The 25,785-nt window shown below is 41.8% G+C and overlaps 1 protein-coding gene across 1 annotated transcript in view; it reads right to left on the bottom strand.

Annotated features, from left to right (window-relative positions):
• Nucleotides 1-8,793: 8,793 nt before the first annotated feature.
• The window catches only part of SMIM14 (small integral membrane protein 14), a 62,695-nt gene continuing 45,703 nt past the window's right edge, over nucleotides 8,794-25,785 (bottom strand). The window contains exons 4-5 of the mRNA XM_006129505.3: nucleotides 15,022-15,170; nucleotides 8,794-13,127 (exon numbers count right to left, since the gene is read on the bottom strand). Of these exons, the coding sequence (XP_006129567.1) occupies nucleotides 13,095-13,127; nucleotides 15,022-15,170 (182 nt within the window). The 3' untranslated portion in view covers nucleotides 8,794-13,094. The remainder of the gene's footprint in view (nucleotides 13,128-15,021; nucleotides 15,171-25,785) is intronic.

Here is a 25,785-nt window from a genome sequence, read left to right as displayed (position 1 = left end):
CCCCATGATCTTACCCGTGATAGTTTCCTGCAACTGTGAAAATTTAAATGGATAAAAATAAAAAATTCTTAAAATCCATAATTATGTGCAACTGAACATTTAAATGAATAAATATAGAAAAGTGATTACAAATAAACATTGATATCCACTGAAATTGATATCCATTGATATCAACAGATAAAGCATATTCTGTCAGGCTTTATTAGACCAGCACAGTTTACCATGTGTAAGTCTTTAGATGATATTTTAAGAATGGAGGTTTTGTTTGTTGTATGTGGACATTAAGATCCCATTATACTATTATTGAGAGATGAGGTTAGCCTCAGTATCTTTGGCTGAAATTCACCTCTTTCACCTATGTGCATCATGCTGTATACCACACTTTTATACCTGAGGCAGCTGCATTTAGTTGGTGTTAGAGTGTTTATAGTTTCTGATGCACTTTGGGCTTCAGGATTAAATCCACTATACAAATATTTAATACTAGAAGATTTACCCGGTGTTGCTCGGGTCCTTAATGCACACAAGTTTTGTTCTTCTTTATTTAAATAATTGTTTAGGGCTGAGGCTGGGGATGAAGGTTTCAGTATGCAGGCTGTCCCACAGAGAGAGAACAACCACAGCCCTCTCTAATTGCAGCAACTCGGAACCAGATGAAAAGCACCTGTCCATGGCAGCTGCAGCAGGCACATCCTGGGGTGCATGTCCCCTAGCTGGGGAAAAATACAGACAAACTGTCTGAAGTATATAGTACATAACTGTCTCTTTCTCCATCCCTTCTCCTTGCTGGCCCTATGGGGTTATTGCTGTCCCAGCCCCTATCCCTAGCCCATTGCTGCCCCCTGTGGTCATTCTACAGCAGGCATGTCCAAAGTCCGGCCCGCGGGCCAATTGCGGCCCGTGTTCCGGTTTAATACGGCCCCCCAGGTAATTTGGCAATATCTATCTTTTAAGGCCCCCAACAAATCCATATGTATTGAGATGAATACATTGTAAAATCTCAGTTAATGTCAGTTGGTCTAAATCAGTTATAAATATATTTGGACACAACATATATACTTGGTGTTATGTTCCTGTTCATATTTTTTGAACTTAAAAGTTGACAGACAACCTTTATTACCAATAATATGTAATGTACTTTACAATGTTCCTGACATATATTTCAGCTTCCTGGATTTTTTTTTCATCTGGCCTTCAGATATGAAAGACAGAGTGATTTAACACCTGTTTAGATTTGTCATCCATGTGACGAAATGAAAAGTATGCCGTTTGCAATAAACTTTGCATAAAATAGTTAATTTGCATTTAATTTTAATGGTTCAAAGAATGTCAGGCAAAATGGTCGGCCCTCACGCATGTTCACTTCATCAAATCTGGCACTCTTTGAAAAAAGTTTGGACTCCCCTTTTCTACAGTATAACTGTCCCTCCTATCAAATCCCTCCTTTTCCACTTTATGAGAAACAATCAAATTCTAGGCTTATCCCATTGCAAGTGAGCCCTGACCTTGCTTTAAGTTGTGATAAGAGGAAACTGCATATTACATTTGGTGGTCCTAGTTCTTACTATTTAGGAGTTCTTGAACAAATGGACTTGCAAACAGATGCATATTTCTAAAATATATAGTAAGATTTATTACAGAAAATATTTTTTACATATTTTTGTGTCTCCCTCTCTTCTAGTGTAGTCCTTCCTCAGTGAAAATGAAAGAATATTTGTGGTTAAAATCCTATATTCATTTCTTTTGAACTAGTGTAGTACTTTAATGTCTGGTTTCTCCAGAATTAATGTTTAAACATACATAAAAATTGTTTAACTGGAATGATGTAATCATAGAGTTTGTAAAATTGTTTATTTATAAAGCATGAATTTTTTATCTAAATGGAACTGAAGAGGTCTTTATAAAATAACCCAGCACCCCAATTACACTTTGCTCACATTTTTCTTCTTTGTCATCTGTATCATTTTATTATATATATATTAATAAAATATATTGAGGCCAGGAGTGGAAAGCAGAAGAGACAGGCTAAGATGTCTAAAAGGTATAAGTCTGGTATTAGAGCAAGATAGAACATTTTCAGTAGAACATTTTTCTTTTGAAAAAGGCCAAGTTGCTGAAACCAAAATGTTTTTCAGAAACATGTAATCTTTATGTAAAAGTGCATATTAAAAGAAAAGCAGAAAAATATTTAGGGCTTTTTGGAATAGAATGTTCACTTTTCTGTCTCAAAGCTACTTTTGGGTGATATGAGTGACAATTCTCTCCTTCTGGATGCACAAGAAACTGAAAACCCATATGTGCACACTTCATAGTAAGGCTCAAGTGCTTTGTGAGTTCTTTTCAGTCATGTGTATGTTATAAAGTACAAACTACCATATATCATACATGGGAAAGGGTGCCAGATTGTTCTGTTGCTTTGCATATACTACCTTCTTATGTAATTGCGCCTGCTTTGATCTCATTATGGTGCACAGTGGAACTTCAGAGACCAAGGGCCTGGGTCTTATTTATGTGACTGCCCTGCTATACTGCTCTTGCCCATTTGTTTGCAGCCCATGGTACAGTTTGGATTTATGCGGGGCTCAACACACCGCCCGCTGGTGGGAGCCAAAACAAAAAAGTAGTCAATATAATGGTCTTCTGTAGATATTTGTTTTATAGTTAAATGCCTGGACTGTCATTATTGATTATTAAATGTGCTGTCATATGGGTAGAAATCGGGTAAATAGTGCATTTTATTAATATCAGCAGAATTGACTTAAATTTGGCCTGTATGTTGTGTACTCTTACCTTAATCTTTATATTCATGCCTGTCAGTGGAAAAGAAGCTATTTGCATATAGTAAGTTTAACTTCAGTACCGGGCAAATTAGTCGAAACAATAGTAAAGAATAAAATTGTGAGGCATGTAGAAGAACATAATTTGTTGGACAAAAGTCAACATGGTTTCTGTAAAGGGAAATCATATTTTACTAATCTATTAGAGTTCTTTGAAGGGGTTAACAAACATGCAAACAAGGGGGATCCAGTAGATATAGTATGCTTAGATTTTCAGAAAGCCTTTGACAAGGTCCCTCACCAAAGGCTCTTGTGTAAATTACATTGTCATGGGATAAGAGGGAAGGTCCTTTCATGGATTGAGAACTGGTTAAAAGACAGGAAACAAAGGGTAGGAATAAATGGTAAATTTTCAGATTGGAGAGGGGTAACTAGTGGTGTCCCCCAAGAGTCAGTCCTGGGACTAATCCTTTTCAACTTATTCATAAATGATCTGGAGAAAGGGGTAAGCAGTGAGGTGGTAAAGTTTGCGGATGATACCAAACTGTTTAGGATAGTCAAGACAGAAACAGACTGTGAGGGACTCCAAAAAGATCTCACCAAACTGAGTGATTGGGCAACAAAATGGCAAATGAAATGTAATATGGATAAGTGTAAAGTAATGCACATCGGGAAAAATAACCCCAACTATACATACAGTATGATGGGGGCTAATTTGGTTATGACAAATCAGGAAAGAGATCTTGGAGTTATCGTGGACAGTTCTCTGAAAACTTCCACACAGTGTGCAGCGGCGGTCAAAAAGGCAAATAGGATGCTAGGAATTATTAAGAAAGGGATAGAAAATAAGACCCAGAATATCTTACTGCCCCTGTATAAAACTATGGTACGCCCACAGCTTGAATACTGTGTACAGATGTGGTCTCCTCACCTCAAAAAAGATATTTTGGCCTAGGAAAGGGTTCAGAAAAGGGCAACTAAAATGATTAGGGGTTTGGAACAGGTCCCATATGAAGAGAGGTTAAAGCGACTGGGACTTTTCAGTTTAGAAAAGAGGAGTGTGACGGGGTGAAGCAACCCTGTCACTTACCAGCGCCGCGAACCGTGGGCGCCGGTGAGGTAACCGCCGCCATGACCATGATTGCCACGGCACCACAGGAAGCCGGAGGCTTGGCACGTCATCAGGACGCACCCGGGGGCGGCAAGGACATCATAGGCGCGCACGGGCAGAATAGGGAGGGGCGCCCGGAAGTGAGGGGTAAAAGCGGCGCCGAGAAGGGGCCCGGAAATAAAAGGGAGAGTGGGGAAAGGAGCTGGGGGGAAGGTACGGAAGGAGGGGAATTGGCTGGAGCGCGAGGGGGGGGCAGTAACTGCCCGGCAGAGTGGAAGAGACCCAGGGCGGGCCATGGAACCCCAAGAGCAGGTGCGTTTGGGGTAGACACCCCACCTGCTACCGTCAGGAGACACACTCCTGATGTTAGGGCCCTGGGTCGGGGTCTGGAGAGAGGGTGGGCCTGGACCCCCCACTCTGCCCGGGCGGGCCTGGATCACCGACCAAGCTATCACAAAGGGGGGGGGGGAGGACCGAATCGTGACAGAGGGGACAAAGCGTGACAGGAGACTGAGGGGGGATATGATAGAGGTCTATAAAATCATGAGTGGTGTGGAGAGGGCCGATAAAGAAAAGTTATTTATTAGTTCCCATAATAGAAGAACTAGAGGACACCAAATGAAATTAATGGGTAGCAGGTTTAGAACTAATAAAAGAAAGTTCTTCTTCACACAGCGTGTAGTCATCCTGTGGAACTCCTTGCCAGAGGAGGCTGTGAAGGCTAGGACTATAACAGAGTTTAAAGAGAAGCTAGAGGTTAGGTCCATAAAAGGCTATTAGCCAGGGGATAGAAGTGGTGTGTCCCTGGTCTCTGTTTGTCAGAGGCTGGAGAAGGATGGCAGGAGACAAATCGCTGATCATTGTCTTCGGTCCACCCTCTCTGGGGCACCTGGTGCTGGCCACTGTCGGCAGACAGGCTACTGGGCTGGATGGACCTTTGGTCTGACCCAGTAAGGCCGTTCTTATGTTCTTATGTTATGTTATGTTCATATATATTTGCATGTATATGCAACCACACTTCAGTTGCGGCCCTCAGCATGTGTTGTGGCTATCATTGTGGCCCCTGGGGCTTCCAAAATTGAGTAGCCCTGTTTTAGTGTGTTAAAATCTGCCCCAAATATGGGTATATGTGGCTAAGGACTATCTTTCTGTCTTTGTAGTGTCCAGCACAATTTGGTCCCAATTCTGGTTGGGTTCTTTGGGCAATACTGTAATATAAAATAGCAATAAATAAAAAGAAACCCTATGTATGATAAAAAAAAAACCCAAACACTTAAACTTGCAGGGAAAAAACCCTGAAATGTTTGATGTGAATACCCTTTTAAGCCTCCAGTTCTTTAGTTGTCTGATGATGGCACTTTGTTCTCTACTAACTGACCTTCCTTCTAATTAAATTATTTAAATCCATTTCTCACCAGAGATAGAAATTATTCACACTTCTTCCCAGGGATGATTACATTTGAAGGCTTTATCTATTGTTTAGTAAACATCTTGGTTTTTTGAAAAAATGCTATTCATTATTCTAGAAGACATCAAAGCTATTCCATCAGAAGCAGTGCTGTGGGCAGTAGAAATGCTTTGATGAATATGAAGCATACTAAATCTCCCAACAGGAGAGACACTGCAGGCATAGCAACCATGTCAATAAAACATACAGGAAATCTTAAATGCTAAAATAAATGCAGTGGAAGTAAAAATAGTAAGATCAGGAGGAATTGTCTTTTGTCACTCAGCCCCAGTTGGAGGAGAAACCATTTTGCTACATGAGACCTTTCAGCAATATCTATGTCTTTACTCATGTGTATTGTCCTGTTGACTGTGAGGTAGTGAATAAAGTGAAGAGAGTCCATGGAACTCTTTGCCAGAGGATGTTGTGAAGGCCAAAACTATATAACAGGGTTAAGACAAGAACTAAATAAATTCATGAAAGATAGGTCCATTAATTGCTATTAGCCAAGATAGGTGGGGATGGTGTCCCTAGCTTCTGTTTGCCAGAAGCTGTGACGTGATAGACAATGGATTACTTGATGATTATTTTTTCTGTTTTTTCCTCTGGGTCACCTGGCATTGGCCGCTGTGAGAGGATATAATACTGTGCAAGATGGACCTTTGGTCTGAGCCAGTATGGCCATTCTTATCTCTCTCTTTATATATAAAAAAATGCTTAATGCCAGATGACAGAATGTTCCTGCCAAGCAACAGAATGATGTCATGTCATCAATGTCAATAGACTCTCTCAGCCAAGCAAAAGCAACCAGGGGGTAGGAGGGAGGAGGAAGAGTGGGGAGTGTAGCGAGCAGAGGGCACAGCTCCCTAGTGTTCTTATGGTATTAAATAGCTGAGGGTATGTCTACACTACCCCGCTAGTTCGAACTAGCGGGGTAATGTAGGCATACCGCAATTGCAAATGAAGCCCGGGATTTGAATTTCCCGGGCTTCATTTGCATAAGCGGGGAGCCGCCATTTTTAAAACCCCGCTGGTTCGAACCCCGAGCAGCGCGGCTACACGGGGCACGAACTAGGTAGTTCGAACTAGGCTTCCTAGTTCGAACTACCGTTACTCCTCGTGAAAGCATCCTCATCTGCAGAGCTCTTTTCAGGATTGTGCCCATGAGCAGCGGGTATTGCAGGGCAGGGGAGGCTAAGCCTTCCCAAACAGCCAAACATAGCCCTGCCCACACTCTACCCCGAGGGCTCGCCTCCCTCTCCCTCTTCCTCTGTGGCCCCAGCCCAGGCTGCTCATCTTCTCCAAAATGGGCAGGACTAGGGTGAGCTAACTGGTGGGTTGGGACTCAGAGATGGTCTCTATGACAGATTCCCACAGAACATGGAATAACAAGCTGCATGAATCATCAGTCTAGCTGATAAAGTCAGATTTTTCCATCTCTACAAGGAAAACTGCAGATTTAGGTGGGCTAAACACAACTCTTGCTTTAGCGCCCAAACCCTGAGTTTCTTTAGATATCTTTCTTGCCAATTTTCAGTGCACAATTTTTCATTCTACCCACAAGGTTTGCTATTAAGTGGCATTCTGCAGCTCCTCTGTGATTTACCTCATGTCCTGGGTTTGTTTGTTTTTAATTCAGCTAATGGCTGTTACCCTCCATAAAATAAATTAAAAAAACCCTGTCTACTGAGTCTACTTTGCTATCTTTAATATATGTCTTCATTAAATAGTTCTGTTCATCTTTGTGTTAGCAGTAAACAGTAACACTGAAGAGCTTTAAAAAAACGGCTTTGAATGCAGCATTAACAGTCCTTTCCAGTCCTATTATTTTATGATTATATAATATTTCTTTGTTTTTATTGAACATTCCAAAGCACAAAATACAATAAAGACCCAACAATCATCACTTGAATCTTGCTAGAAGCTGTAAATGTACAGTAATAAGTTTGTTTTTTAAACTAGCTCCATGTGATTCTTGATGGTGAATGGTTGCTCTACTGTGACCCAAAATTGCATAAAACATTTTATAATATGCTTTTCCTTAAGAACAATAGTGTATCCTTTTAATTGGTAAAAACAGTAAATGAAATATTTAAACAAATTCTTTATGTCTTTGCTCATCCTATTTGTCTAGCTGCAATAGTTGCAGCTGTGAAAGGGAACTGCCCCTCTCTGATTAACTGTTGCTTATTACCCTCCTGAATATTTGATTTCCTTTATTATCTCATAGGGTGAGATAGCAGAAGAATTCTTGATCAGTGGGGTGTAAATTTACATGGTGAAAAGGCAGTGTTAACTGGTTTGAACCCTGTTGCTAGTGGGAGAAGAAAATTACTAACATACTATAATTGGTAAGACCCAACAAAAACTGAGACGCAGAGGAATGGAGCAGGTCATTTTCTCCTGCAGCTACTCCCTTTGCTTCCCCCACCCTATAGCATCTCATAAGCAGTCCACTTTTCCCTCAGTACTCAGCTCTAGAGGAAATGATAGTACCCTAGAGCTGAATTCTTATGGACAGAAAGAGAGAAAGCACTGTATCAAACTCACACCAGCCAGTCCCACCTCAATTCCTCGCAGCATCCTAAAAATGTTGAGACAATTTCTGTATGTATCTAACTAAATCTCACAATCCAATGTAGCCACTAGGAACTGTGGGATTTGAGTTCAGCACTTCAGTAAACCATAGATGGAAAATGTGTTGAACCCCTGAGTTAACAGATTCTTTTTTTAAATAATGTGACAATATGCTTAATCAAAAGAACCTCAGAGTTACAAACACCAAAGTTATGAATTCACCGCACACATAATTTGGAATGGGAAGTGCACAATCAGGCAACAGCAGAAACAAACAAACAACTCTCCCCCCAAGAATAAAAGCAAGTATTGTACTGTGTAAATGAAAACTACTAAAAAAAACAAAAGTAGCATTTTTCTGCTACATGGTAAAGTTTCAAACCTGTATTAAACCAATGTTCAATTGTAAACTTTTGAAAGAACAAGCATAACATTTTCTTCAATTAGAAACATTTCAGAGATGCAAACAACCTCCATTCCCAAGTAGTTTGTAATTCTGAGGTCCTACTATAACATAATTTTATATTGTGTCTCTGCTATTGTTATCCCTTCTCTTGTGCTATTTCTAACTTTCTGGGCAAAAAGGTTCCAATGCAAATAGCAGAGGGGAAATCCCTGTTTCAGTTTTCAAAGTATCTTAAACCTCCGAACTTGCTATTTGGGTTGCATGTCTGTGCTCATATCAAAAGTTAGAACCCATGCATGACAATGTCACTTTTTGTGATTTGCCCTGATTAACAGTCTAATGTTGTGTTACTATGTTGGTTGATTATCTTTTTAACTGCTAGATTATTTGAGAAGAGCTTTAAAATTAGTTACAGTTGTTCTTAGCTAGATGTGACCTTGATTGATTGTCAAGAAATTCAGACAAAAACAAAAGGTTAATAAGATTTGAAATTTATTTGTCAATAAAAAGTGCATAGTACAAGCCCTTTATCCCACTTTCATATATTCAGTAGAAGATTAATAGTAAACCTTAAATGGCACAGACATGATTTTTGTTTAGCATGATTCTGACATTTTAAATCACCAGTTTACATCAGGTACATCACATTATCATTTTTCATCTTTCAGTAACCACATTACAAGGGCTAAGTGATCTGCAGACACTATATGAATACACTTGATTTTTTTTTAGAATATAATAATTGTGTTAAGCAGATACAAAAAATACTACTAATTTAACAAAGTTATAAATGAAAGTATAAACATAAACTCTCCTCTAATTTTAAGTGCTATTTCTTTAACTTGTCTTTTATTAGTGGAGCCTCAAATCTTTAATATAAAATTGATACTGGTCTACAACAGTATATTCCACTGATCTCTTCCAATGGGTTTGTCTTAACATTTACAATGGTCAGTTTTGTTATCATGATGCAGTTATTTCATCACAAATTATGATTATGGGCTAGATTCTGCCACCCTTATTAATAATGCTGCTTCTAGAACATTCTTTGACAGTAGTCAAACTAATTACAAAGGAACTATTTGCTGAGTGAAATAACATGAATAAAAGTGGCAAAATATAGCCCTATAACAGATACTTTTACTTTAAGCAGTAATATTTGTCTGTAGTTTATATAGTAACCAGAAGATCTCAGAATTTAAAATACATGTTGGCATGGGATAACAGCCTGGATACTTAGCAAAACATTTTTCTATAAAATATTTCCAATGCTTTTCTTAAACATAGAAAATTTGAAATAGTAATTTACATAATGAAAGTACATATGTATAAAAATGTTAGGACAACATATTGTCTAGCAGAATTTAAAGAAAAGGTAATTCAACACAAAACAATTTAAAAATTCTCTGATTACAATGTACAAACATCTATGGCTGTATATTGGCCAAAATCTGAAAGCAAGGTGCACAAAGCAAGCCTTATATATAAGCATTAGGACAGCCAATAGAAAGTGGGCTGATCTCCAAAGGTGCTGAGCACCTGCAAGTCCCATTGACTGCAGTAGGAGCTGGGGTTGCCACTACCTCTTAAATGAAGCCCCTTCCAGTTAGGCTTCTAACTGAATGCACCTGAGTTTGAAGACTTTTGGCCACTGATTCTTGTAAGTATTTTTTGTTGGTTCCATAAAAAGATACAACATTACCTAAGCTGTTCAAAATGTTATTCCAAACAAAGATGTCGTAGGAAGGCAAAAACTAGCAGTTGGATTGTGTATCCCAGTAATGTCCTTACACAGTGTTTATTGCCTATAATGCCACTAGTCATATTGGCACAAATTCTCTCATTACATTGCTACAATCCCATTATCTTTAGCATAGGCATGCGCAGCACATTTCATTAGGGTGTGCACCCAGGGAATTGTATTTTTAATTTTTTTTAAGGCGAACATTTATTGAATTCTCAATCAAAAAGGACATTATTTTTATTAATCAAACACACTAAAGAAACTAAAACTTAACTAAACTTAATTTTTTTTAAATTAACAACTAAACTTTACTTAAAAAATACAAACTTAAGTATGAGACATTGTACTTCTTAGTTTGTTTTTATATGTGCAATTTGGCGCTTATTGCATAATACAGCAATCCTTACTTTAAAACTAAAAGAGCATATCATGCGATTAAATTAAAATGTAAAGCCACTTTTTTTTTTGACACATTATAGGGTTACCAGGTAGTCTTAAAAAAAATACCAGACACACTTCATGGGGGGGAGGGAGAGGGACCAGCCGGGAAGGAAGCAGGGCTGGCTGGGAGGAAGGGAGGGGGGCTGGGAAGCAGAGCTGGCCGGGGGGAGGAGTTGGGGGCTGGCCGGGGGAGATGGGTGGGGAGGTGGCCAACGGGAAGCAGAGCTGGTTGCTGGGGGGAGGGAGCGGGGCTGGCTGGGAGAGATTGGGGGGGTAGGCGGGGGTGACCAGCAGGAGCGGGGCTGGCCGGGGGAGCTCAGGAGGAGGAGAGAACTGGCCACCGGAAGCAGCGCTGGCAGGGGGTGCAGTGGGGCTGGCCGGGGAAGATCGGGAGGAGGAACCAGCCAGCAGGAGGTAGAGCTGGCGGTGGGGAGGGGGGTTGGGTACAGGGGGGCTGGCTGCAGGAGATCGGGAGAGGAGGGGGAGAACTGGCCGCCAGAAGCAGGGCTGGCGGTGGGTGCAGCGGGGCTGGCTGGGAAAGATCGGGAGGAGAAGTGGGGAAGAACCAACCGGCCGGCCAGGAGGAGGTGGGGGAAGGAGCGTATCAGCCGGTGGGGAGCGGGACTGACCCGGGTAGTGCAGATCACAGGGCACTCCCACCCCTCGCACAGTCCAGGCGAAGCGCGAGTCAGTCCGGCTGCGGCTCCACCATGCGTTTGACCAGCGTGCAGGAGCCTGGACTAGGATACCCCTCCTCCTCACACTCAACCAGGGCTCCCAGCGCTGATCGGGCCCCACCTCCCAGCCAGGCTTCCGGGAGCCCAGTCAGAAAACCAGAAAATACTGGACAATGCACATGTCCAGTATTTTCTGGATTTTTTACAGGACAGAGCCCCAAAAACCTGGACTGTCTAGTAGAAAACTGGACACCTGGCAACCCTAAGACATTAGGGTGTGCCTGGGCACATCCCATATGCACACCAGTGATTTTTAGTAAGGTTGCATCAGGCTAACAAAGAATTTGCCCAATAGCATTTTACTAATGCTTCTTATCTATAGGCTCATAGCACCCTGCTACAGAAGCTCAGTGGCAGAGTTACATACATCAAATTCTAAAAACATTTTCTCTGGTCTATATTGTATCTTTACAAGACAAGTTGGCTGAGCTGCTATTTATTCTGAGTAGGAGAATCATATCTCTGATAACAGAGATCCAACATGATATTCTTTCAGGGCCCAATTATGCAAATCATTTCTCATGTGAGTAGCCCCTTTGCAAAAATAAGGAGCTCTCATGTGAGTAAAATCTTGCAGAATCAGGCCATTAATCTCCCACATATTTGTTCTTCTTACCTTTGTGGAAATCAGCTCCTTAGCCATCTGGTAACACAAAACTGTCCTTTACATTGTTCTCATTAATTTTTCAAATTGATAAGAAAAATATACAATGCTACAATTCTATACATCTTTAAAATGGTCTTAAATTATTTAATGTATGCTTAAAAAGTCACTCTCACTAGGTTCAAACAGAAGATGCATATGCACGCACGCACACACACACATTAAAGAGAAAATATATGCTGTAGGTCTTCACCAGCAATTTGTATATTGAATAGTCCAACAAGTATAGATAAGAATAAAAATCTATGATACTATATATGTAAAAACCAAATTGTAAGTAAATGACAATAACTTTCTGAAGTTAATGACTGATAACATTTTGATCCTATTTAGTACATTACATATTGCAGCTAAAAATTTAAGATAACATTTTATACTCAGGACAGAAAATTGTAATAGATACTTTTCACTACAATTTTCTTTTTCTAAAGTTTATAAACAATTTCCTGTTAGAATTTAGTTGCCCAAGTTTTAGTTGTCTTTAAAAATATACTGAATCAGACAGCTCACTTACTGGAAAATGTATTTAAATTTAATTTTGGTGATTTAATTGTGTGTGTAAATTCTTCACATACAAGTTTTTGATTGTGCTAATTCCCCAACACAGCCTCATGCACACACGCATATATATACTTTCATTACAGCAAATGATCCATGCTTTTGCAACAGCCCTAAAAACTAGTTTAGCGGTCCAAAGACTTAAAGCTGCTCTGAACAGCAAGGCAAAGTAACTTCATTTTTTCCTCCACAAAACTCATGCTAATGTTTGCAACTCAGTTTCTAAAATATATAGCAAAAAAGAGAATTACGTGGAAAATTAACTTTTAATGAATATAAATGGACAAAGATTTTAATTTCCTTCAACTTTGCAGTGGACCATTGCAAAAAATTATGTATTGTAATCATTGTAGCAAAAAGTGAATGAGTGGAATGTCCACAGTAAGAACAATAAAACCCCACCTTCTGCAACTTTTTATTGTTTATTCAAATATCACCTTCTAGGAATAGTAATAATATATAAAGCAAGAATTAATTTAAAACTGAAATATCTACTAGGTGTTCAATACCAAAATAATATCATTCTGCTTTATGTAAATGCAAAAGGAAAATAGTATTGAATAGGATTTTGTACTCTGGTCACTTTCGTTCATTTGGTCGTGCAAGTTTTAGCATTTCCAGCTTTATAAGGTCTAATCCACAGGTGGGGCTGGTGGTTCTTGTCCCTGATTGTACGAAAGGAAAAAAATGCACTGGTTAGAAATTCTAATCTGCTAAGCATGACTTATCAAAAGAATTAATACAAAGGAGATACATGTTTCCTGTTTTTTAAATCCTCCTCCAATAAAAAGAGGTATACAGGATCTATCGGAAAAGGCTCTATTTAGTGATAGATCAGCCTCTAGACTGCCGCTTTTCTCCGACAAAGCTCTGTGCTGGAAAAAAGCAGCAGCCATTTTTATGCTAATGAAGTGCGGGATATTTAAATCCCCGCATCATTAGCAATTTCACCCAGCCTAATCTGCATCCCTCTTCTGGCAGAGGAGTGCAGTCTAGACATACCAAAGGTGTTTCTCAGGACTGACTATGCTGTGAGTATTCAACCAATATTTATAACTGTAATTGTTGCTAGGGTATAGAATATAAGAGCATATATGTTTATGCTGATATTTTGCATGTAACAAATGCCAAATGACTTTTTGACCAATAAGCGCTTCTGTGAAAATTAAGTCACAATAAAACTTAAAATGGCTAGAAAAATTATTTCCAACAAAATCCACCTGTTTGGTCATCACAGCACGTTCTATCCCATTTTTGCTATTCTGTACAGAAGACTTTAAGGGTGGCCTCAGTAGTTCTATGTTCTGCTTGTTTTTCTGCTTTAAAAGTGCAATTCTGCTCTGAATGGTGACTGTGGTAGCTCATGGGTCATGACCTAGTGATTAGAACATGGCCAGTAGAAGCTGTGAGGATTGTGCTGGGGACAGGGGCAATAATGATGTTAAGTATCAAATAAATGATACAATTTGTATTGAGTACATGATTAGTCAATAAGGGGCCACTGCAGCTCTGCAGTTTAAATGTAGTAGCAGCTGGGTGTACAGGTAGCCTGGCTCCTACTACATTGAAACTGCAGAACCACAGTGGGAGTAGGTCTGGGACCCAGCGCAAGTGGTCCAAACTGCTGCGGCTTGGCCTTTTAAATGTAGTAAGAGCCATCCAGCTCTTACTTCATTTAAAAGGCCTCCCCTGCATTGCCCCACACCCACCACTGTAGCCATTCTATCTCCAGGGCTGTGTCCAGACTCCATGCCTCCGTCGACGGAGGCATGTAGATTAGCCAGATCGGAAGAGGGAAATGAAGCCTCGTGAAACCAGGTTTACCTGTGTCGATGAAGAAAGGCTTCTTTGTCGGGGCATCGCGTCCAGACTCTCCCGATCTGCCGACAAACAGCTGATCGGCAGATCGGGGCAGCCATTTAAATTTAAATGAAGCCGCGATTATTTTAATCGCGGCTTCATTTCCCTCTTCCGATCTGGCTAATCTACATGCCTCCGTCGACGGAGGCATGGAGTCTGGACACAGCCCAGGAGAGAGCTCTCCCTGCAAAAAAATAAAACAACCTGATTGAGAGGTGGTAGCTTTGTTGCTTAGAGTATAGCTCCTGTCCATAAAGCACTGTTCCACTCATGCTAGTGCTTTTCACCGTTAAAACTTTTGTCATTCAGAGGGATGTTTTTCACATCCTGAACAACAAAAGTTTTAACAACAAAAGTGCCAGTGCAGGCATAGCCTGATGAGTTTCATCAATATAGTTCTCTCAATAGGCACAGGGAACATATCTATTCACTGAGAAGATACTGTCTTTACAGTTACTTTTCACAGTACAACCAGATTTTAAACAAAAGAATTATTTCCAGTCTGAAAGACTTTTGAAGAAGGGAAAATATACATTTTAATATTAATGTAGTACCAAAAATAGCAGTAGAAAGCATAAGAAAACAGCTTTGGGAGGAAAGTTAATCAATATAATGTAGTGTACTTGTTAAGTGTTCCTAAATCTAGACATTTTGTTTAGATTTTGTAGGAAGGGTGCTTAAAGACACAGACATACTTACATTATGTGGACTGGCTGGTTTTCCAGCTATGTTGGATCCCCTTAGATTAGTTGGTCTCAGCAAGAACAAGACAAGAGCGATAACCACCCAGGCCATCATTATCATGGCAATATTAATGCCATTATCACCAGAGGAATTTGGTCCTGGCACTACAGACAGAGAAAACTGAATTATAAAAGGGTGTGGGAACAGAGTCCTTTTATTAACATGAAAATGTAAACACAGCAGAAATAACAAACCAAACTCAACAGTGAGTCTTCTCTCAGGTTGGCTTTAAGATTCATAACCTTTTGTACGGTTAACAAAAAAGTGCCAATCTCCTAAAGTTGCTATGAAAGTCCCTCTTAATGAGTTATAGTTAAAGACTGCACAGTATCTTACTGGAGGCAGAGTATACAACGACTGGTCAGAATGATTTACAACTCATATCATTGCAACCCTCCCACCATAATTATACATATATCAATATAAGTGAAATATTCCACACTAGTAGGGGGAATGGAGGATGATTTTCAAAGCCCCTTTTTATAGGCAATTAACACTGCAAACCCCTAAGTACTGTGTAGGGTTGTTAGCCTCCACTTGCTTTTAAGCAATATTGTATATGTAGGAACAAGGAAGGTGCCTAGTTTCTTGTGTAATCCACACTATAAAAACATGAGTCTTTGTTTCCCCTCTGGTAGATGATCTACATAGGTAGAGGAGGAGTCTACTGATAGTGCTAGCTAATGAAGCAGGATACAAACTTGCTTTTAACACTTAAGGTCCAGATGCAAACCCTGCTCTCAGCCCAAGCACAGAGTATCATTGTAACTTATTGTGAAAAGAAGTTGGCAAATCTTTCAATAAACAATTTATTCTGTTAATTTAGCTCTCCAATTGTTTCCAGTGAGGCTTGATGTTTATAAATTTGATGGAAATTCAAAATGATGTATTGCAAAAACTGTGTGAACAGATGTCTGTCTTGGCATTAATCATGTGCTTGCTGAGGCAAAGATTTTTCATTTAAGTATTTGACTTAATATGTGAGTGGTGTGGTTGGTAACTGAGATCATGTTTCCTGACCTAATGGCATAACTATTCTAAACTATTTCTCTTTCTTTCTAAAACCAAAGTATAATGTGTCAGGGTGCAAGAGGGCCTTAATTTCTACTTGACAGAAGTGGGGAGAAGAGTGCGGAAGGGGACAGAGACAGGGACCAACAAAAAAAGGGAAGCCAGTATACTGATATTTGCAACAAAATACCAATTTCAAATAATAATTTAAAATGACTGGAATTTCAGGACATTTCCATAGAATTGAGACATTTCCCTGAATGGAGTTGCCTGGTCATATTACCAGAGAGAAATAAGTATTTAAAACCTCCCCAAATATCTGATTATTTGAATATTAAAAATGTGCACCCTTTTTCCTGTTTGGGTACATCTAGACTTGCTTTCACTTTTGAAAGAAGATACGCAAATTTGGCAGTAAAAGATCAAGTCTTTCAATGTTCCCAGACCAACTGGTTTAGTACATTAGCTGCATGTTTCTGCTACAAGAAGTAGTGATATGCTAGTATGTAAAATTACCCTTATTAAGCTCTTGATTTAATATCCCATTACACTGAATTTCTCCTCTTTCAGACTCATAAAACCTTTTGAATTCAACATCACAACTGATATTGACTTTAAGCAGTGTTGTTTGTGTGTTACACATCAGAATGTAACTAATGCAATGCTATTATGAGGTAATTTTCAGAACAAGAAAAGCTACATTATTTTATTTATGAAGGTTTAGATTTTGTACAAAACCTCAGATTGAGGGGAAAATCCACAGGAAAAACACACCCTTGGAATTTGCAGATTTTTAGCATTCAATCATTTTTGTTAACGTTTCGCAATTATGTATAGAGACCGCTACCATGTTGGTTTAAATCTAGCCTATGTTGATGTTTGCTGGAAGTTACCACCAGTAATAGTTGTTTGAGATCTAGTTGCAGTGAGTGGGGAGGGGTCAATCAAGTCCCTTAAGCACAAGTTTTCACTATGGAAAACTATCATCATACTTGTCCCCTGCCTTGATGGCATTTACAAGATTTCCCAAGGGCTGAGTGGGCACAGAGAACTATTCTCTCATCCATGAAGGTGTTATCATCACATAAGAGAGTTCTGGCACACTACTGGGGTATTGTGGGGAAGCTTATAGGACTGCTGGCCAGAACACAGCTCTTTTGTAATACAAGACTTCATGATCCTGAGCTGTCGATCTGATATCCTTCATGTACATTAAATTCACTCAGACATAACAGAAAAATAGAGATGAATTATGAAAATTCATACCTCAACAGCACTTTCTCAAACCTAATGAGATAACTGTTTTGAACTAGCTATCCTATGTACATATCCTATTAATACCAGACAAGCACTAGAAAGTTACCTTTACCTAAAGGTTTGTCTACACAAAGCAGTAGTGTGATTTATAGGGGTGTGATTTTTAAAATGTACTAATGCACTTCACATTGTGCACTACATAGTGCAGGCCCGAGCCATCAGCACACCCCGGGCTCTGGGAGTGCGGCGACGCCCCTGGGAGTGTGACACATGCGCGGCCCTGCCCCCGGGTGCCCAGCACATGCGTAGCCCTGTCCTGGGCGCACGGATCATGCACGGTGCCATCCCCGCCCGGCCTGGCAGCCCTGCGCAGTGTCCCCTACAATGGGGCACCCCAGGCGGTAGTCCACCTCGCACGTACCTCGGTCCGGCCCTGGCACTAAGGTTCCTTAGTATGCTCTAACAGTGATTTTTAATCAGGGATACATAGATGTCTTCGAGAGTACATCGACTCCTCTAGGTATTTGCCTGTTTTTCCAACAGGCTACATAAAAAGCACTTGCAGTCAGTACAAACTAAAATTTCATACAGACAATGACTTGTTTATACTGCTCTGTATACTATACACTGAAATGTAAATACAATATTTATATTCCAATTGATGTATAATTATATGGTAAAAATGAAAAAGTAAGAAAAATTTCAGTAATAGTGTGCTGTGATACTTTTGAATTTTTAAGTTTGATCTTGTAAGCAAGTACAGGCTGAACCGCTGTAATTTGGAAAAGCCGCTTCTGCAAAAGTGATTGGAAAAATATATGCAAATTGCGGAGCACAATTTGCGTAGCTTTTTCTGATAAAGCCCCATAGTCTAGATCTAGCCATAGGGAAAAGCCAGTTGGCTACAGCCAGGAGTGTTGCCAGACTAGGGAAAAATGGAGCCCGGGCCAATGGCCATGAGCAAAGTGCTGGCTCCCCAGGGTCTGGAGGTCATGAACGGAACCCTGGCAGATGGGATCGACCCTGGATCTGCCCCAGCTGGGGGACAGTCAACCCTCTCCCAGCTGTGCCCAAAACATAAAAATTAATTGAGTTGAGGACTCGAGCAATGTTGGGTAAATCTTCTAGTAATAAATAATAAAATATTGCCGATCCCTAAAACAGTATTTTATTTCTTTCCTCTTGCATCCATCAGTAACGGTCACATTAATCTTTCGTTCCTGTGGAAAAAAAAATTCTGAACACAATCTATGGTAACATACTTTACTGTAAATAATCCATCCTGAAGTTGGAGGTTTTAGTTTTCTTTCTACATATGAACCAAAAGATATTGATGAGCCTTGGGTAATGATGGAGAGGAAGGGGTAAGAATTCATTATAAAATCTCATCACCCCCAGAATGTTAATCCTTATTCACAAGAACCAAAAACTTGGCTTTTGCAGTGGGAAGTTATTTTTGATTTTTCAAAATAATCCAGCTCTGTGCTGGTTTAGCAATGGAATATCCTCTTAACCATAGACTGTGAAGCTCAGCACTGATTTCACAACAGATGGTGGTCCTTTGTTTTCAGTCAACATACTTTCTGGGCATACATGGTGCCTCTTATTGGCCTTTATAGTCTCCTATAAAGAGAGAGTGTTGTGCCAACATCTGTAGGTAAGAAGAAAATGGGTTAATTACAGCTTAATGCTGCAATTGTCAAAAAACTCACTTTTGTTAGCAATTCCATATTAATGTGTTTTGACTGTGTTCACGTTCTTTTTATTCCCATTGAGTAAATTTCACCCACATACAGATGGGCAGACTAAGGAGACCCACTTACATCTGTGATAGAGTTAAAACATGTCTTAGTCTTGCAGTGCAGACAAAAAACAAACCCTATTTTAGTTTTGTTCCAAAATCTGGTTATAGCTTTAGTGTTGCAGGGCTAGAGCTCATGTAGGATTCATGGTAAAAAGAGAGTGGTCCTGTGTCAACTCATGGTTCAAGTGTGCTGGGAAATTACTATGTGTAAATGGCCCATGGTGGATGGCCCAAAGATGATTTCAATGTCTTTAGAATTTAAGTTATAATACTTCAGAGTTGGATTGGTTCCAAGTGGGAAATGAGACTGTTAAGTGTGATGTATTAAAACTTTTCAACTGACAATCTATTAATTCTACCTTTATCTGCTATATCCCAGAAATATGTTGTTTAATTTTTAAAAAAGGGCGGTCATCCATGTGAAGAATCTAACTTATAACCATAAAATTCAGCCAGAAAGAGGCTTTGCATCAGTTCTGATTATGCTGTTGTAGACTACCTTTCTGAGGGTATGTCTACACTACAATGTTAGTTCGAACTAACGGATGTTAGTTCGAACTAACATTCATAGCCGCTACACTAGCACTCCGCTAGTTCGAATTTGAATCGAACTAGCGGAGCGCTTAGTTCGAACTAGGTAATCCTCATTTTACGAGGATTAAGCCTAATTCGAACTAGCTAGTTCGAATTAAGGGGTGTGTAGCCCCTTAATTCGAACTAGTGGGAGGCTAGCCCTCCCCAGGTTTCCCTGATGGCCACTCTGGCCAACACCAGGGAAACTCTATGCCCCCCTTCCGGCCCCGGACCCCTTAAAGGGGCACGGGCTGGCTACGTTGCCCGTGCCAGGTGCAAGCCTGCCAGCACCCAGCCAGCAGACCCTGCACCTGGCACGGCACAGAGCCACCCACCCGATGTCCCCCAACCCACCCCCTCTTCCCGGGACCAGGCTGGCGGCTCCCGGGAGCTTGCCCTGGACCGCAAGAGGCGGGCACCGTCCTGGGCTAGTGCGGACATCGTGGACCTCGTCCACGATCTCCGCACTAGGCACAGGAAAGTGGCTGTCTAGGGCAGGAGAGCTGCCAGCCTGGCCACCCAGGAGCATGTGTGCATGAAAATCAAGGGGGTCCACTGAGACCTCCGACCCTGAGCCCTGAGCTTACAATGGCCGTCCTGGGTCAGACCAAAGGTCCATCTAGCCCAGTAGCCTGTCTGCCGACAGCGGCCAACCCTAGGGACCCTGGAGGGGATGGACCGAAGACAGTGACCAAGCCATTTGTCTCGTGCCATCCCTCTCCAGCCTTCCACAAACTTTGGGCAGGGACACCACTCCTACCCCCTGGCTAATTCCACTCCATGGACCCAACCTCCATGACTTGATCTCACTTCCCTTTAAACTCTGTTCTAGTTGTAGCCTTCACAGCCTCCTGCAGCAAGGAGTTCCACAGGTTAACTATTTGCTTTGTCAAGAACAACTTTCTCTTACTAGTTTCAAGCCTGCTACCCATTCCTTTCCTTTGGTGTCCTCTAGTCCTTCTTTATGGGAACTCATGAAGAACTTTTCTGTATGCACCCTCTCCACCCTACTCATGCTTTTATAGACCTCTATCCTATCCCCCCACTGTTTCCTCTTTTCTAAGCTGAACAGTCCCAGTCTCTGTAGCCTCTCTTCATCTGGGACCTGTTCCCAACCCCTGATCATGTTAGTTGTCCTCCCCTCTCTCAGCCTTTCTCTTCCCCTCTCCCACCTCCTTTTCCCAGTCTCCCCCAGTTTTGTTCAATAAAGACAGAGTCAATGTTGGAAGAAACGTTATCTTTATTTTGTATATCAATAAGAAGGGGGGCTAGGGAAGGGTAAGTGGAAGGAGTTGAGGGAGGAATGGGGCACGAGCCCCCGATGGGGAGGACTGGGCTGGCTCTGCGGGCTTCTGGGGGTGGAAGCTCTCCTGCAGCCCCCCGATTGCCCCCCTCCCCAGATGGCAGCCTGCGGCAAGTGCAGCCGGGCTGATGGCCGAGTGCTGTGATGTGCCCAGTGTGGGTACTCCGGGCAATCCAAGCCAGGACTGCTTTGCAAGCGGGGCACCCCTGAGAACTGTCTGTCCGGGGTGGGGGTCGGGACCCTTTAAGCGCAGCCCTCGGCTAGCCTGAGACAGCATCTCCACGCTCTAAGTCCTCCTCTGATGCCCTGCCGGCACTGCTTCCGGCCATCCTTAAGCCCTGTTCAGAGTCCACTCAATGTGGACTTGCTAGTTCGAATTAGCAAAACGCTAATTCGAACTAGTTTTTAGTTCTAGACGCGTTAGTTCGAATTAGCTTAGTTCGAATTAACTAATTCGAACTAATTAACTAAGTTAGTTCGAATTAGCGCTGTAGTGTAGACGTACCCTGAGTCACTGCACTGACTTGCAACACTAACAGTCATATATGACTATTCCTCGTACTATCTGCTATGTTTCCAGTTAGTTTGGTAAACTCTGAAATAAATTAGTGTTATTCATCTTTGGATGTACTCATTTTGTAGGAGTCAAGACAGCCCAACCTACTGCACTACCATTTGCCAGCTTCCTTCTCCCTCTTAGTTCTTTTATCTTCTCTCTTTTTCCTGTTCTTTCCTCCCCTTCATTTCTTCCTATGCGCTTTGATTTCCCTTCTCCTCCCCCTTACTGATCTTCAGTTTTGCAGGGATTAAGCTTTAACCCTGAAAATACCAGATGTGCCTTGCCTTCTCAGGTTAGCCACCTGTAGAACACATCTCTTTCTAGTGTCTCCTGCCTCTGTGTCAGTGATCAAGAAATGGTAATTAACCAACCACTAGAATACTTTCCCAAGGGTCATGGTGTATTCTCCATCAACGGCAGTTTTTAAATCAAGATTTGAAGTTTTTCTAAAAGACATAAACAAGGAATTTTTTTGTTGGGGGAGGTGGGGCGATTTGGCCTGTACTATACAGGAGATCATACTAGATAATCCCAATGCATCTCCCACATCCCAGATGGTGGGTATAAGTAGGGTGACAAAGGGATCCATATGTCAACTCATGTCTATGCCCTCTTGTATATCTAGCCCCAAATGTTCTTTTTTCCAAAGCTTCTGCAAATGTGTGTCAAATTCAAGAAGTTTGTCAATCCAAAATTGCATTCTTTGGTGAATAAACTATTTTTTTTAAATCCCCCAGCTTTGTCCTTTGTTTCTGGGAGAGTTAAATTCCACAGTCACAGATTAACCCTCAAGAAAACTGTCTCCTTTAGAGTGAAGGTAGAAAGTTCCATTATGCCAGAGAAGCAGAATTTATGAACAAAGTCTTCCTCTTGGAACTTCAGGCGATCATTTTTAGAATATCTAGGCCCAGGCACTGAGCACCTTGCAGATAAGGACCAAAGCCTTGAACACAAGTTCTATGCAAAGACAGTGTGGAGAGTGGAAGGCAGATCTGGTGTGGTCAGAGCAGCCTCTCTTGTTAAAAATACATGCAGCATTGTTCTGTTACAGTTGGGGAGTCCTAAGCATTGACTGCTTCACTGTTGTAGCCCAGATAGATGAGGAAAAAGGTGTATATATAATTGAGACAGGTTAGCATCTGCCAAAATGGAGAAAAGCTTCTAGCCAATTAGAGATGGTAGAAAGTATTTTTGCAGATGCTGCCAGGTGAGAATTCTGGGTCAGCAAGAAATTCAGCACTCCTAAATGGCAGACTGAAATGGACATGCACCTTCAATTAAAGTAGATTCTTTGCCCCATAAGCATCACTTTCTCTTGCTTGGGTTCAGCTTCCAGCAGGTGTTCTGCATCAATGAGCTGATCCCCCTCCAAACACAGGGTCATCTTGTTAATAGAAGTATTAGCCTACATGTTGAAGGATAGGTAATGCTACATGCCATCTGCATACTGTGAGCACTTGAGTCCACATCATCTTATCTTTCACTTAGAAGCTGCTAATACTGTCCCTTGATCTGAGCCAAAAAAAATCTGATTCATCACTCTATGCAGGGGAGCCGACAGGAACACAGGGTCCCTGGACAATGTGGGGGAGGGTGGCTCTAAACTCCTGAAAGGGGTGGGGCCTCAGACTGAAGGGGTGGGGCTGGCAGCACCACCCATGTGGCCCACCACCTCCCAGCTCTGCTGGACCTTAAAGTGACTCTCTGGCAGCAATTCTAAAGGGCCTGGGGCTCCAGCCACTGCCAAGAGCCACAGGCCCTGTAGAATCACTGGGCACTGGGGCAACTGCTGCCTTTGCCCTTCCCCTCTTGGTGGGCCTGACTCTACAATATTGGTGCACATGGATGAACTGTGGCAGGGGTCGATCCAAGGGGCTTGGAGTGTGGGAGGGGGCTCCAGGTTGGGGAGATGAGGGCTCTGGCTGGGGATATGGGCTCTGGAACAGAGCTGGGGATGAGGTGTTTGGGGTACAGGAGGGGGCTCCAGGTTGGGGCTAAGGGGTTTGGAGCACAGGAGTGGGCTCAGGACTAGAGGTTCGGGTAGGGGTGCAGGATCTGGGTAGGAATAAGGATGCAGGAGAAGTCTTACACAGCTGGGGTGTGGGATCTAGGAGGGAGTTAGAGCAGTAGAGGAGGATCAGGGCTGGGGCAGGTGTTGGGGGTGCGGGATGCTTACTGGGTATGTAAAGGGGTAACCAGTTAACAAGTTGATGATACTTAACCGTAATTGGTTAACTAGCAGCCCGGCTGGAGCAGTCTGGCCAAGCTCACCACGCTGCAACATGACATTGTGCCCATGGTGCGGCACCGTGGGCTTGGAGTGGGCCAAGTAGCCCCTGCCTATGGTGCAGTGGGCTCAGTGGCTCTGGCCTGGCCTGGCCCAGCCCATCACATCCTGCCATGGGTAGGGGGTTGCTCCACAGTTAACCGGTTAAACATAGTGGTTAACTGGTTAATTTTAAATGACAGTTTACATCCCTAGCACTTACCTAAGGCAGCTCCCATTTGGTGGTGGTGAGGAACAGGTGAGCTGTAGCCTCGAAAGCCTCTTTCTTAATCTGGCCTTGCTGCTGAGGAAGGAAGAATGCATTTCTTCCCCCGCTGCGGCAGCTTCCAGCTAGGGCTGGAGGAGCATGCCTCTACTCTGGCCCTAACAGGGAGCTGCCACACCTGGGGGAAAGATGCACTTCTCCAGCCCCAGCTAAGAGCTGCAGCTGTGTGTGTGGCAACCATGAGTCCCTGTGCAGCGCTTATCAGGCAGCTGTGTGAGGGAACCTTGGTGCCCATCTCTTCCTCTATGAGAATGTACAGAGCCCCAGTCCAGATTGGATCCTGTGAGCACTACAGGAGCACAAATTCTAAATTAATATTACAATAAATGAAATCAATAAGAGTTCAGTTATTATCATACTGAAATGGATAACAGACCATCACATTTCTGTAAATGCTGCTCTTTCAATTTGGCTGGAGTCTAGATACAAAAAAATCTTAAATTTGGGGCGAAAGGATACATTTCATGGAAACAATCAATCTACAGCCTGTAGGGAGTTTACATGGATTTCGGTGGTTGCCCCTCCTTAACTGGTAGTAACAGAAAAACATGAAACACCCATGACATTACTGAGCCAAAACCCTGATGTTTTCCAAACCAAAAAACACCCAAGTCTCAGCAGTTACTTCTATAATCTGTAGACATAGGATTTTTCTGTAATAACATGAGCAGCTGGATTTCTAGAATAGGGTTGCCAGAGGGTTTCAACAAAAATACCGGACACCTGGCAACCCTATTCTAGAAGGAAACATGAAACACCAGAATGCATTGTCAGGCGAGGCTTAAAGTAAAATGTTTGGCATCTGGGCCCAGCAATGAAGAACTATGAGTCAGCAAACGGCAGGAAGAGTAGTATTGAGCTGAGGACTTAGGGAAAGGGAGCAGGACTCTATATTCATCACTGTAGACTCATGGCAACCTCATCCAAGCAGAAGGAACAGGGAGGCAATAAATCAAAGTGATGCCTCATAACTGACTGTCTCATGGAGCAGGACCCAGAAGAGTCATAACCCACTTCAGAAAACAATAGTTCCAGCAACTTTACAGGCTCTGTTTATTCTGTGAATTGATTCTTCAGAATTTTACAACACTTGTTTACCCAATACAAATTAGCCCGTCAAAATATCATCCTAAAACATTAACTGAAAGACACTCACACTAGCATTAAACTGCGCACATTATAAAAATTGACTAGAACTTGGCTCTTTTATACAGTATTGTTCAGTCCAAAGATCTGAAAGTGCTTCACAAACTTTAATGAATTAAGCCTCATACCACCCCTAGGAATTACCATACTCATTTTATAGATAGATAAACTCAGGCACAGAGAGGTTACTCATCACAAAGCAAGTCTGTGGCAGAGAGAGTACCAAACCCCCCAGCTAACGTAATTGCTGAAACTGCTAGATCATGCTATTACCATTCTTGACCTACATAGCCCATTCTCCTTCTCAGAAGTGACTGAATGTTTGCAGCTCACTATAAAATCCCACAACTGTGAAACATTAATGCCATCTGAGGATCACTTTAAATTAGGATCATCCTTTCTTGGAACAGTTGAGCCAGGTTTACAACCAGAATAAGTGATAATACAGCACGAAGTACTTGCACCACGTTGGAGGAAGATGTCCTTTTCCAATCCTTATCTGATTGGACTAACT

The sequence above is a fragment of the Pelodiscus sinensis genome, chromosome 5 (assembly GCF_049634645.1).
Source record: "Pelodiscus sinensis isolate JC-2024 chromosome 5, ASM4963464v1, whole genome shotgun sequence".
In the NCBI taxonomy this organism is placed as follows: Eukaryota; Metazoa; Chordata; order Testudines; family Trionychidae; genus Pelodiscus; species Pelodiscus sinensis.
This window is presented reverse-complemented; position numbering and strand designations above follow the sequence as displayed.